At 37.0% G+C, this 14,627-nt stretch overlaps 1 protein-coding gene across 1 annotated transcript in view; it reads right to left on the bottom strand.

Moving 5' to 3' along the window:
* The window catches only part of LOC120523453 (putative ferric-chelate reductase 1), a 59,389-nt gene that overhangs the window by 17,565 nt on the left and 27,197 nt on the right, over nt 1-14,627 (bottom strand). The window contains exons 4-5 of the mRNA XM_039744783.1: nt 8,562-8,674; nt 5,511-5,620 (exon numbers count right to left, since the gene is read on the bottom strand). Of these exons, the coding sequence (XP_039600717.1) occupies nt 5,511-5,620; nt 8,562-8,674 (223 nt within the window). The remainder of the gene's footprint in view (nt 1-5,510; nt 5,621-8,561; nt 8,675-14,627) is intronic.

The following is a 14,627-nucleotide window of genomic DNA, read 5'->3' on the forward strand; positions in this document are numbered from 1 at the left end:
CAGTAGCTCTCTCTTGGGCTGTGAATGACCGCACCATGGTAGTACTGCTCGGTTGTAAGATGCAATCAAACTCTGCACTTTTGCAGCCCTCTCTTGAGATCCCTCTGGAAAATTGGTGCGAAAAGTGTGGTGTTTCTCAACATGATGCCTCCGCACATTGTAATCTTTAAATACTCCAACGCACTCATTACAAATTAAACACATCGGTTTGGCGTTTGGATGTAACGGTAAAATAAACAAGTATTTGTCAGTCCAGGCAGGGTTAAACTTACGGTTTTCATTGGCAATTTTACGTTTCAGTGTTGAGAAAGACATATTGATAGTAATCTAAGCTACTACCGGCACGCTCTGCATTGTTTGCGTGTTGCAGGCTACGTAATTTACGTAGGAATGCGCGTTTTTGGCGGGACCATAGACATAATAAATACTTTATATTTATATTAATATACTATATTTTTATATGAATATAATATATATTTATATTAAATTATATTAAAATAACAATTTATGAATAATATATATTAATTTATTATCTATGTGCGGAACCACGGGCTGGGCCACTCGGAGGTTGATTCTGGGCTGCATGTGGCCCACGGGCTGCCAATTGAATAGCCCTGACCTAAAGACAACAAAACTCTACCTCAAACTTTTAACCAAGTATTAATTATCGGTTTTCCTAAGAAAAATAAGGACTTACTACAATGAGTATCATACAGACAATCTCACTCTTGAATAATGACATTAAGATACTCTCCAAAGATCTAGCTAGAAGGATTGAGGAAGTGCTTACTTCTGTAATATCACAAGACCAAACCAGATTTATTAAAAGCAGACACTTAGCTTCTAATCTTCAATGTTTGTTTAATATATTTACCCAATAATTCTAACTCCCTAGAGATATTGCTATCTTTGGATGCAGAAAAAGCATTTGACATGGTTGAATGGGACTACCTATTCACCACATTGCACAACTTTGGGTTTGGCTCAGACATATGTTCATGGGTCAAACTACTCTGTACTAGTCCAGAAGCCTCAGTTCATGTTAACAACATTATTTCAGACTACTTTAAAGTAGAATGTGGTACTCAAAAAGGATGTCCTCTATCACCATTGTTTTTTTGCAATCACTGTTGAGTCATTTGTTTACTATAAAAATGCATCAGATAAAGGGGATTTTCAGAGAAGGACTTGAACAGAAAATATCAGTATGTGCAGATGATATGGTGTTGCATCTGTCTGACCCACAAAACTCCATTCCAGCAGTCCTAAAAGCACAGGCAGATTTTTAAAAGATAACTGGACTCATAATTAATTTGAAAAAAAGTGTGCTTTTTCCAGTGAACTCTCTAGCACACAACACTAGACTGGATACCTTACGATTTTTCTTAGCAGATCAGTTTAAATATCTAGGGGTACTATCACAAGTAAATATAAAGATCTTTTTGAACTAAATGTTGATGTAAATAAATGGTCCACCCTCCGTCTCACATTAGCAGATAGAATCAATACTGTTAAGATGAACATCCATCCCAAGCTTCTTTATCTGTTACAAACCATCCCCATATTCATTAACAAATCTTTTTTTAAAAAACTAGGGGGCTCCGCCTCCTGCTCGCTTTGCTTGCCAACCTCCGGGTTTGGTTATCCGGATATACAATTTAAAGAGATTATGTTATTTTCATTTCATTCATTTTCATTCATTTTTTATTTCTCAATATTTGCCAGTAATAAAACTGTAGTGAATGAGTTATTCCCCCCCCCCGGGGCTTCTAGTGCTGTGCTGCATGATCTGCATGTCGCGCTGTGCGTCAATCATTTAAAAGCCTGTACAGCAGCTTTCCTTTAAACCAGCTACCGCTTGTGCCATGCTGCATGATCTGCATGTTGTGCTGCACGACGATCATTCAAAAGCCCGTACAGCAGCTGTCCTTTAATCTCACTTTTTTGTCTCGCAGGACATTAAAGTGACTCCGAGAATTTGTTTGTAAGTAGGGCGTGTCGTGCAAGTATTCTCCTGGGACTTCAAAGTGTCTTCTGTGAAATTAGTATCACGGGACTTTATTTATATATATCATCTCCCTTGTGTCCCTCCCAAGATTTTTTTTTTATAATAGAGAGGTTAGATTCAATTATAACCTTATTTATTTGGAATTACAATACAATACAACATAACTTATTTTTGTATAACCCAAAATCACACAAGAAATGTTGCAATGGGCTTTAATAGGCCCTGCCTCTTGAGAGCCCCCCAGCCTTGACTCTCTAAGAAGGCAAGGACAAACTCCCCAAAAAAAAAGGGAAGAAAATGGAAGAAACTTTGGGAAAGAAGGGGGTCAATACAATGCAACACACAGAACAAAACACAAGTAATCCTCAATACAGTATAATAGTAAAATTAAAATATTACAACTACAAAGTAGAATTTAACAGTAGATGATATCACATAATATGATTTGGATTTCTAAACATCCATACATCCAAAGGGTGACTCTACAATGACCTAAAGCAGAAAGGGGCATGGCACTACCTAATTTTCAATTTTATTTGTGAGATGTGGCCGGCTTGTCATCCTGGCCAATACTCCCCAGCCGCCAGATGGAGCCCTTCCTGCAGTACGGAGGTGCCCCGAAGACCAGCGGGGAGTCATGGACTATGTAGTTTTTATCCTCAGCCCTGCTGGATACCACAGGGGCTGCAAGAGGGAGCTGCAGGGAGGACCAAAGACTTATTTGTGCCCTATGACCCGGAAGTTCGCCAAGGAAAGAGCGACAGGCTTCCGGGGTGAAGAAAAGAACTTTTACCTGACCCGGAAGTGATACAGGATAACATGGACTGGGGATTGGGAACACTTCCGGGTCAGATCATATAAAAGGACTGTGAGAGCTCCCTGACGGCGAGCTGAGCTGGGTGGAAGGGTGGCAACGCGTCTGGGAGCTGGAGGATTGGTTTATTGTGTTTATTATTGTAGTTATTGTTAATTTATGAGTATAGTGGAGAAGAGGGTGCTTTGTGCACTGTGGCATTTAAATAAAGTCAACTTGTGGACTTTTACCTAGTGTCTGGAGTCGTGCACAGGGGTTCAAGGGAGCGAGAGCGCCCCCTATCTGTCACAATTACTGGGCAGAAATTATACAGGCCATAAAGACCTAGATATTGACACAAATTAATAAATATGTACAAACCTGCTCTACAACAGAATTAAAATCTTGCAGTACTTCTTTATATTCCCTGCTCTGTAAATAAAAATTATTGTCAGTACACTAATGATCCAATTGCCCTTCATTCATTCAGAATATGGAACCAATGTAGGAAGCACTTTAAAACAGAGACGCTCTTATCTATTCCACCTCTACACAACAACCACTCTTTACTGCCTTCTCTAACATACACAGTATTTCATGCTTGGAAAATGTCTGGGATTAAAACATATAGAGACTTGTACATCGATAATTTTTTTGCATCCTATAAGAAATTAAGCTTCAAACTGACCTTCTCATAAACATAATTTTCCACTATTTTCAAGCTAGAAACTTTCCTAAAGTGAACATGCGCAATTTTTCCACACTTTCCACCTATTTGTATTTCAAAACAAATATTGATCGGTCTTGGAAACTCCGATAGCATCTTCACAATTTATGAAAAGGTTTTGAAGTCCCTTCCTTTCAAAGATCCCAAGGCACAATGGGGAAAAGATCTTTCACTTAACATTTTAGGAAAGGAGTGGAAGGCATCTCTGCACAGAAAATATTCTAGCTCTATAAGCGCAAAGCACTCCATTATTAAACTTAAAATTTTCTGTTGAGTGTATTTATCTCAATTAAAACTATTCAAAATGTTTCCAGGGCAAGATTCAACCTGTGAACGTTACAATCAAGCTCCAGCCTGACTGAGCCCGTCACTGGGCCACATGTTTTGGGCGTGCACTAAATTAACGTCATTTTGGACAAAAATCTTTGAATGCCTATCAGGCAGCCTTGGTGTCACAATCACTCCAACCCATTAACAGCTGTGTTCGGTGTACTCCCAGATGTGCTTAAATAGGAGAAGAACAAGCACATTGTAAATGCCTTTACCTCACTACTACCACATAGATTTATCTTGCTCAACTGGAAAAATCCCACCCCCACCTCTTTTAAGTCAGTGGGTAACTGATGCCCTGTGCTACAACAACAACAACATTTATGTATATAGCACATTTTCATACAAACAGTAGCTCAAAGTGCTTTACATATTAAAGAATAGAAAAATGAAAGACACAATTATAAAACAAAATAAATCAACATTAATTAACATCGAATAAGAGTAAGGTTCAATGACCAGGGGGGACAGAAAAACCTGAAATTGGAAAAAATTTAATTCTCACTCAGAGGATCTGTTCAAAATGTTTTCTTTAAAATATTGCAGGATCTAATCAATAACATTTTAGCATAAGCATGTCTTTGGACTGAGGGAAGAAACCGGAGCACCCAGCAAACTCCACGCAGGGAGGACCTGGGAAGCGAACCCAGGTCTCCTAACTGCGAGGCAGCAGCGCTACCACTGAGCCGCACCCTTGATTCTATTTTATGAATTATTTACTTTTAATTAAAATTAATAAAAAAACAAGGGAGAGGTGCTGCACGTATGCCTTGCATCTAGGGATTCTATGAGGGGATACTGCCTATGTTGTTATCTTTGGTTTCTAAACTATTTGTTGAATTTTTAAACCTTCACTGAGACCACCATATTATTAATTTATATATTGATTTATTTATTAAGGGAGGAAGAACTGCACTGTTTTACTGATTGTTTTGGCACTTGTAATAAAAACAGTTGCACTTTTACACCCCTCCTTTCCTGGTGTTGTGTGTCCTCACTTGCTATAGCCCATCATCCTCTGGTTATGACTATCAATAGATGCAGGTTCAAGAGGATTATGAGAGTGTGGGACTAATCCACTCCTTCACCTTTGGTGACAGCAGTGGGATGAGTCAAGGGCAGTGAGGGGTGAAGACAATGAACCAAGATAATTGGGTGTGCGATCAAAAGAATAATCTACGTGTATATATAAGGATTTCAGTGGTGTCACACCTTTATCTGAGCTTCAATCTGAGTTTGCACCAGGGATGGACCCTGGGTGTGGGCTGGAGACATACGCAGAGACATAGAGAACTCTTACTGACAAAAAGACTTGAGTCAACACCTCTCAGCAAACATTAGTTTCCTTCAAAAGAAAGGAAAAGGCACACGATGGCACAGAGTAGGCTGAGCACTCCTGGATACAGTCCATGGTGTTGGAAGAAGGCCTGCTTACAATGTTCACATGCTAACATGCCATGCCCAATGATGTACGCAAAAGTTAGAATAAACAGTCTTCTTAACAGTTCTTTTTTTTATTTTGCTTGTGCAATGTGAAAATACTGAGACACAAATACTTTTCTGTATTTAGGAAAAGACCTCCAGGACAACAACTATGATGATATGACTTTTTGAACCTTAAACAAAGCTAAGAAATTAAATGTAATACTTACTGAAATATGACAGTGTTTGGAAGATTGGAGTTTGGTGGCTTCCACTGATAAGCCAAGTCTGATTTCTGGCTGTTATCAGCATGTGTCAAAGCATCATTTTTTGAGACACACTAAAAAAGAACATAATTGTATGCATTTTATCAATAGTCTTATTAACTTTGAATATAAATAGTACTACTTTTCAAAAGTACACTCATTACAGAAATACCTTTTTCTATCATGAACAGCCAATATTAATGCAAAATCTGATATAACCCAAAGAACACCCACAAGGCTAACAATTTCCAGGCTTAATCTCACAAGATGGAAAGTCAAATCTCATGCACATTGTGTGATCTTGAGACAGTTCAAGTCGTATTAAAGCATAAAATGTTAAATTTTATTCACAATTGGATATACAGCATAAGATTCGTTCATTCATTCATTCAGTTGGCTAATTCCAAAAGAGGGTCAGCAGAGATTTTGTCAGCATTGAAGGGAAGCAGAAACCAACTGCAGAAGAGGTGCTGGGTGACATTCACGCACTCGCATACAACCAATCACATAAGCCTGATTTATATTTGTCTATTATCCTAACCTTTTGGAAACTTCAGCAGCACAATTAACTGTTTTCCCATGTTGTCAATGGAGTGCCCAAATGAAAAAAGAACAATGTGATAGGATACTGGACTTTTCCAATGTAAAGCTGAAGATTTGTTAATATGTGTCTCTGATACGGATGTGAGCAACACACAATGAACAGTTCTGTCACCTTTTCTTTTCACTCTGTACACCTTGGACTAGAAATTTAACACCAGGTCATGCCACAAATGTTCTGATTATTCTGCACTAATGGGGTGTATTGACAAGGAAGTTGAGACAGATTATAGAAGTCAGGAGGAAATATGGTGCAAAGAGAATTTTCTGCAATTTAACATCAGTAAAGCCAAGTAACTGGCTATTGTCTTTCGCCACACTGAAGAGATTCTATGTCCGGTCAGTAGTTAGGGAGTGGGTGTTGAGGTGGTACACTGCTACAAGTACTTGTGGGGTCCACATCAATGACAGGCTGAACTGGTCTTGTACTACAGAGAAACTACGTAAGGAAGGGCAGAGCAGGCTCCTTTTTCCATTAATGTGTGTAATGACATTCTTCACATTTTCTATAACTATGTGACAGCCAGGGTGATTGTCCATGCTGTGGTATGCTGGGTTAGTAACATCACTTCCAATCACTTAATCAATAAACTAATTAAAAGGGCAGGCTCAGTTATGGGATGCTCTCTGGACCCCCTAGAGGTTGTAGCAAAGGAGAGAATTTAAACAAAACTGAGTACCATTGTGAACAATGCTGTACATCCTCTCTCTGATACACTCAGACTGAGGACTTTCAGCCAATGAATTATTCAGCTGAAGTGTGTCAAGAAACGCTGATGGGGTTCCTTTATGCCAACGGCAATATTCTTGCATAATACCACACTGTGACTGTAACTGCGCTTTTATATCTCTAACAAATAAGAACCTTTTTGTTTCTTTTTAGTCATGCTGGTATTAATTTGTCTGTCATCATAATATTCATTTATTTATTGAGCTTCTGTATCAAGCCAAATTTTCCACAGGGACTAAATTAATGCCATCTATCTATCTATCTATCTATCTATCTATCTATCTATCTATCTATCTATCTATCTATCTATCTATCTATCTATCTATCTATCTATCTATCTATAAGTGATATTTACTGATCTACCTACTATCAAAGACAAGTCAAAAAGCATTAAGATGGTACAAGTTGCCATTCTGTTTGAAGCAGCTGCAAACAATTAATACATTTAAGTAAATTAATTTACACATAACTCGATAGTCAGTTGTTGAATCAAGTAAAGATTGCCACCTACAGCCAGTACAGTTGAGCCAGTCTTCAAAGTAGTCTTACAGTTTTTTTGATTGCTTAGAAGCAATTCACACATCAGAAACTTCATTCTCCTCACTCTTAATCCAGTTGTGAATTCAGTACCGCATTGCCCCACGCACGTTAGCATTTCTCACTGTGTTTGTACAAGCCGCCATTGTGTCTACACATATTTCACTACTAAAGACGTTTTGTCATTGTGTTCGTGCATTTCCCATCTGAATCTGACAACTCATGAAAACAGTTTGTATGTTTGTCAGTCAGAAGAATAGATTTCTTTTCTTGTCCATTTTCTGATGCAGGCTTTGGACTTTAAACGCTGAGGTTGTGGATTCAAATCCCACCACTGACACTGTGTGATCCTAAGCAGGTCACTTCACCTGGCTGAGCTCCAATTAAAAAAAACAAAAGAAATGTAACCAATTGTATCTTAAATGTTGTAAGTCACTCTGAATAAAAGGGTTTGCCAAATAAATCAGATGATGCATTGTTATATGATTATCATTTTTTCTTTCTCAGTTACAGCAATTATATTGTGTAAATTTACAAATAAACCGTTAATGTTTCACTTTTGGGTCTGAAAATTTTTTTTACTCTTCATTTTAGGCAGTACTCTTTTTCCAAAGTCATTAAGGTTTACATTTAAATATCACAAAAATTTGGTGTCTAAGTCTTACAAACTTTTATACGTTGGAGGCAGTGATTGAGCGACTGTTTGTTTTGACACATGTGAATGAGGTTCTGATAGTTTTAGTGGCTTTGCACAGATGAGTTAGTGTTAAGAGAAAGTGTTAGTGAGAATGACGTTTCTAATGTGTGAATTGCATCAAAGCAAAGAGTGCCTTGGGTTTCTGGAATGGCTTTTCAGTTATTATTTACAGCCTTAAGAATGGTGTGTTTAGATAATATAGATAAACAGTCTTGTGTTAACCATCAGCTGCTGCTCTTCTAACATCAATGTCTATTACACTATAACAAAAAAAAAACACACAAAATTATTTTCTTTCAGAGAAAATATAGCATTACAATTATAATAGAATTCAATATAGAAAGGCACTAAATAGAATAAAGGCTGTGTGTTTCTTTTTGTACTGCACACCAGACAACTAATAATGGAACACAGTGGTACCAAAAAGCAAATACTATAAGTATAAACTTACATTTAAAAATTTGATGGCATTTGAGGAAGAATTCCAGCTCCCAACAATATTTGAAGTATGTCCTTCCCTGGCTTCCAGAAGAAATCCTTTGTATGGACCTCCCGTTATTTTTACTTGAAAAGATAAACATCAGGAAAAGTGACATTAAATTCATTAGGGGAAAAAATTGAACATGAGATGAAGCCAGAATGGATAGTTATTATTTGATTAAAGAGAAGCGGTTTTAAGTTGCAGAAAGCATTAATGTACAAGTATATAATTTAATCAATAGCTCATCTAAAGAAACAAAATGTCACAGAGCAAATCCAAACTGTGAAGTCGGCAAGTCACATGGCACATCTGAGCTCATTAAAAATAAAGAACAGAAAGGACATTTTCCCATGTTAGAGGACTATACTGTATCTGTCTTGCAAACATGTAGACTCACTGCTGCCAGGTTAGGACCAACACCTTATTAACACAGAAAACAGCTATATACTGCTTATACAATAAATAAATATGCAATGTACATTGTCACCAAGATAACAGGAATGAGGCACACACACACATACCAAAAACAGTATAGTTATATCCAAAATTGGGCCTGTTCATTGCAAACAATGTATCACTCCCACTGTCCTTTTCTTTTGTTACGGGTCACAAGAAACGCCTTGCAAAACAACAAATGCTTTCACGTATTGCAAACCCAAATGCTTAAAGGGGCTGGTATACAAAATAACTGCTCCTGAATTCTAATTCAGCTGATTTGCCTTTCTCAAGCAGTATATATATATATATATATATATATATATATATATATATATATATATATATATATATATATATATATATATATATATATATATATATATATATATATATATATATATATATATATATATATATATATATATATATATATATACTAGCAGAATACCAGCTTGGCGGAGAAGTAGTGTGTTAAAGAAAGTAGGAAAAGAAAAGGAAAAATTTTAAAAATAACGTAACATGATTGTTAATGTAATTGTTTTGTCATTGATATGAGTGTTGTTCTCATATCTATCTATATATATATCTATATATATATATATATATATATATATATATTTATATATATATAAATCAAAATACCCGCACTTTGCAGCGATGTCATGTGTTAAAGAAGTTATGAAAAGAAAAGGAAACATTTTAAAAATAATGTAACATGATTGTCAAAGTAATTGTTTTGTGTATTTGGTGGCAGCGTCACAAAGTTTTTCGATCTAGCTGCATCAGAAAATGTACCACGACGTCTGACCGCCTCCTTTTACTGTTTTCTCACAGCTTGGATTGCTGCTGTCATATATACACACACACACACACACACACACACACACATATATATATATATATATATATACATATATATATACACATACATATCTTCATATCTACATATACACACATATATATATAAATACATACCTATCTACATCATATATACACTCACATACATACATACACACACACAAATTATATATATGCAATCCAAGCTGTGAGAAAACAGTAAAAGGAGCGTGTCAGGCGTCAGGTACATTTTCTGATATATATATATATATATATATATATATATATATATATATATATATAATCTAAATAGGGTGTGTGTGTGTGTGTATATATATATATACATACATACATATATATACACATACATATTACTTGTGTGTATGTTTGTATATGTCTATATGTGTGTGTATAGCTTTGGTCACTGAGTGCAAGGGAAAAATAATAAAATATAGTCTATAAGTTATTAAACAGTAAAACATTAACATTTTAAAAGTACAGGTACATTGAGCACTACTGGAGTGGTTGCGGGTAAACTACATTTTAAAGACTGTAACACAACAGGTAAGTAACTAACAGCAGCTAAAATGTATATGGATCATCTCTCGGTAGTTGATCCCTTTTGAAAGGCGCTACGACGGCTGTGGTATAGAAATTACATTTTCTATGTGAACGTTCAAATTTGTGCCTCTGGTAATGTGCCTTACCGGCATTTAAAGAAAATTAGTTTTGTGTCCGCTGCAGTGTTAAGAGAGAAAGGCTTTGGTTTGGGATAAAAGGAAAAAGGTGTAAAGAAAGGAAAGTTGCCTTTTCTTTTATATAGTATAGAGATGTGTTCGCTGCGTTATGATCGCCTTTTGGGGACAGTCGCGGTGGGTCTTGTGTAGACTGGTGAGATGTCCCGCCATTAATCGGCTGTGATGGCACTGTCAGTCCTCCACTTTCGTGTGTGTGTGTCTTCATAATCGAGCTGAGGACCTCATAATCGTATCGTGCAAAAGAAAGTGTGAATCGCCTTAATATTATTTTGCCGTGGTGTAGAAAAGGGGTCCCGTGTTTGCACTTGTCTGGGCTATAGCGCAGGGGGAGGAAGAAAAAAATTAAAAGTGCTCACTTTGACTTAAGGCAGAAGCGCAGTCAAGCGTCTCAAAGGCAGGCACAGCTATGCACGCAGCTGGCTGCTCGACTTTTGCTGGGCAGGAGACCCCTTTTGTACACGTTCATGATATCAAAAGTCTCAGCTCTTTTCATATCTATACTAATAAAAGGCAAAGCCCTCACTCACTCACTCACTCACTCACTCACTCACTCACTGACTCATCACTAATTCTCCAACTTCCCGTGTGGGTGGAAGGCTGAAATTTGGCAGGTTCATTCCTTACAGCTTCCTTACAAAAGTTGGGCAGGTTTTATATCGAAATTCTACGCGTAATGGTCATAACTGGAAGCAGTTTTCTCCATTTACTGTAATGGAGATGAGCTTCAACGCCGTGGGGCGGAGTTTCGTGTGACATCATCACGCCTCCCGTAATCACGCGTACATAGAAAACCAGGAAGACCTCAAAAAGCGCTGAAGAAAACATGCATTATATAATTGAGAAGGCAGCGAAACAAAGAAGCGCGAAAGTGACATATACAACCATATTCATGAGTTCTGCTACTTCGGAAACAAAGCACGATGTAAACCTACACTTTAAATTAAGTTCATAGACAGGCTGCGCTGGCGTTTGTAATTTAGTGCCTGCCCATATAAGGCCGTCCGTCAGCGGCAATCAATAGCAAACTGCCACTAAATATTCACGGGTGAAGGACTGTGCTTATGGAGAGGAAGATGAGATGGTCAGGGTGGTGTTTGACACAAACTCAGCGAAACTGCGAGAGAAAGTTTTAAGTGCCAGGACTAAGGTAACATTAAATACAGCCATGGACATAGCGAGATGGCACCAGCACAGCTGGGAACCTTCGATGCATGTACACGAGTGGCTCACGTGAACTGGCGCAGTGCACAGATAAAAGCAACAGTTCCAAAGAGCTGAACAAAACCGAATTACACAATTGAAAAGGCAGCAAAAAATATGAGGCGTCTGATACATACAAGCATATTCATAAATCCAACTACTGCGGAAACAAAGCACACGTTGGAAAAAGTCAATGTCCGCTAAAGGAAGACAGTGTAAAAAACCCGTGCATGCAGTGTGTCAGGTCTCAGATAAAGAAGAAGGCGAGCTGTTTATTGATGCAGTAAGAAGCGAATCGATGAATGAAACCTGTCATCTTTACAGCGATTGACAAACACGGAATGTAACTTGAACACAACACATCCTACAAATACGAACCTGATTGAAAGAAATAATGATAATCAAATCCTTGATGACAGCAACACTCAGTAACACTCACAAAACAAATACTGTATATTGACAGTCATGTTACGTTATTTTTAAAATGTTCCCTTTTCTTTTCTAGCTTTTTAACACACTACTTCTCCTGCGATCGCGGGTATATATATATATATATATATATATATCCCGATCTACATACTCGAATAATGGATACTTTATTAGCCATCAATGATTGTTTTGGTAAAGCCATACTCAGTGTATTCATTAGATGAGCGGTAAAAAGTAAGAGCGAGGGAGGATGACTTATTGAGGCATGCAGGCTGTAGTGCGTCAACTCTATCTGAATTGCGCGATCACATTTGAAAAATATATCTTTTCAAGTTCTATTTAGTCCATATGTGTCAAACTCAAGGGCAGCGGGCCACATCCGCCCGTGTAATTATATCCGCCCGCGAGATCATTTTATATACTGTATTATTGTTATTAAAGCCGGGTATATGAAGCGCTGGTAACACAATAAACTACAGATCCCATAATGCAGCGCTTCAGCTGCCTTGCAACACTTACGCGTTAATCAAGTCTACCTTATGATGCTGCAAGTTATTGCGAAGCTAGCTCACACGATGCTGAAGAGAAAAGTTGATTCTGAAAATAGAGCCTTTAAAACCGATGGGAGGCTGAGTATATGTTTACTGAACCCGTGTGTCTCATTTGTGGAGCTAATGTGGCTGTAATTACAGAATTTAATCTAAGACGGCACTATGAGACAAAACATCAGGGTAACCTGAATGCAATGCAGAAGATACACAGAAATTAAATAAGAATCTGACACTTCAGCGGACGTTTTAACCCGTGCACAATCACAAAGTGATTTCAAGTGAAGCTGCTTTTATGGGAGACACAAATGCACCAGTGCACCTTGCCCCACTTTCCCTGTTGCCAAGTAATGTTAAACCAAGTCGTCACTACGGTGTTCCCAAATCGCACTTTGCTGATAAACTGGCGCGCACTGAGTTTACACGGCGCTTTGGTGACTTTGAAGAACAAAAAAGTCCGTCTACATGCGGCTCGAACCTTGTGCATGTTTGGTAGCACATATCTGTGTGAGAAGCTCTTCTCAGTGATAAAGACTAACAAAACAGCACACAGGAGTCGCCTCACTGATGAGCACCTGCAATCCATCCTGAGAATCTCCACAACACAGAACCTCACACCAAACAGAAACGAACCTGTTGCCAAAAAAGATGCCAGGCGTCCAGCTCTAAAATGACATATGAGCAAAGACAACTGAATGATTTGATTTGTTATTGCTGAAAGGAACACATTTTATTTATATTTCCAGGTTTTGTTATGCAGCATGTTCATATTTGAATTTGTATAATTTTGACAGGATATATTTTTATGGAGAGCAAAATCTTTTGGGATATTTAAAATCTAAGTTTATTTTTATATAAAATTACATAAGAGTAAAGAAATTTGAATGTTTGTTCTTTTAACGTTTACTTTATTTCTAACTTGTATAATTTAGACAGGATATATTTTTATGGAGAGCAAAATATTATAAGTTGTTTAAGGTTTGAGTTGATTTATTCACAAATAATATTCCTGTCTGTTTTTACCATTCCTACCAAAGATATTTCTGTCGACTAAATAAAAATTCCTTCTATTTAAAATTTAAATAGAACTTGAACAAATCTGATAGTTCATAATATCCACAGACTTGCACGTAAGAGCGGAGTCATCCGTTTTAACAAGCAGCGTATTGCACTGATCTGAAATAGCTGTGTGTGTATATATGTAGATATGTATGTATATGTATATATATGTTTATATATGTGTGTGTGTATGTATGTATATATATATATGTATTTGTGTGTATATATGTGTGTATGTATAGATATGTATATATATATATGTTTATGTGTGTGTGTAAATATATATATATATATATATATATATATATATATGACAACAACACTCATCACTCACAACAGTGACAAAACAATTACATTGACAATCATGTTACGTTATTTTCAAAATGTTTCCTTTTCTTTTCATTGCTTCTTTAACACACTACTTCTCCTTTCTAAAATGGCGGGTAGTTTAGTATATAGCAAAATACCGGCGCCTGAGAAGTAGTGTGTTAAAGAAGTAATGAAAAAGAAAAGGAAATATTTTAATAATAACAACATGATTTATTATCATGAGTGTTGCTGTCATATATATTCCTGCCTAAATAAGTCACCCTCGCTTCGCTCTTACTTTTTACCGTTCATTTAATCATGGCTAGTGGAAATGGAAGGAGGATGGCTTTACCAAAACAATTATTGATGGCGAATCGATTATTCATAAAGCTTGAATTGGTGATCTGTTTTTCTGTGTTAACCTCATATTTTTTTCATACTTCTTCTCAAACTAAGGT

Source organism: Polypterus senegalus, chromosome 2 (genome assembly GCF_016835505.1).
Source record: "Polypterus senegalus isolate Bchr_013 chromosome 2, ASM1683550v1, whole genome shotgun sequence".
Lineage (NCBI taxonomy): Eukaryota > Metazoa > Chordata > Cladistia > Polypteriformes > Polypteridae > Polypterus > Polypterus senegalus.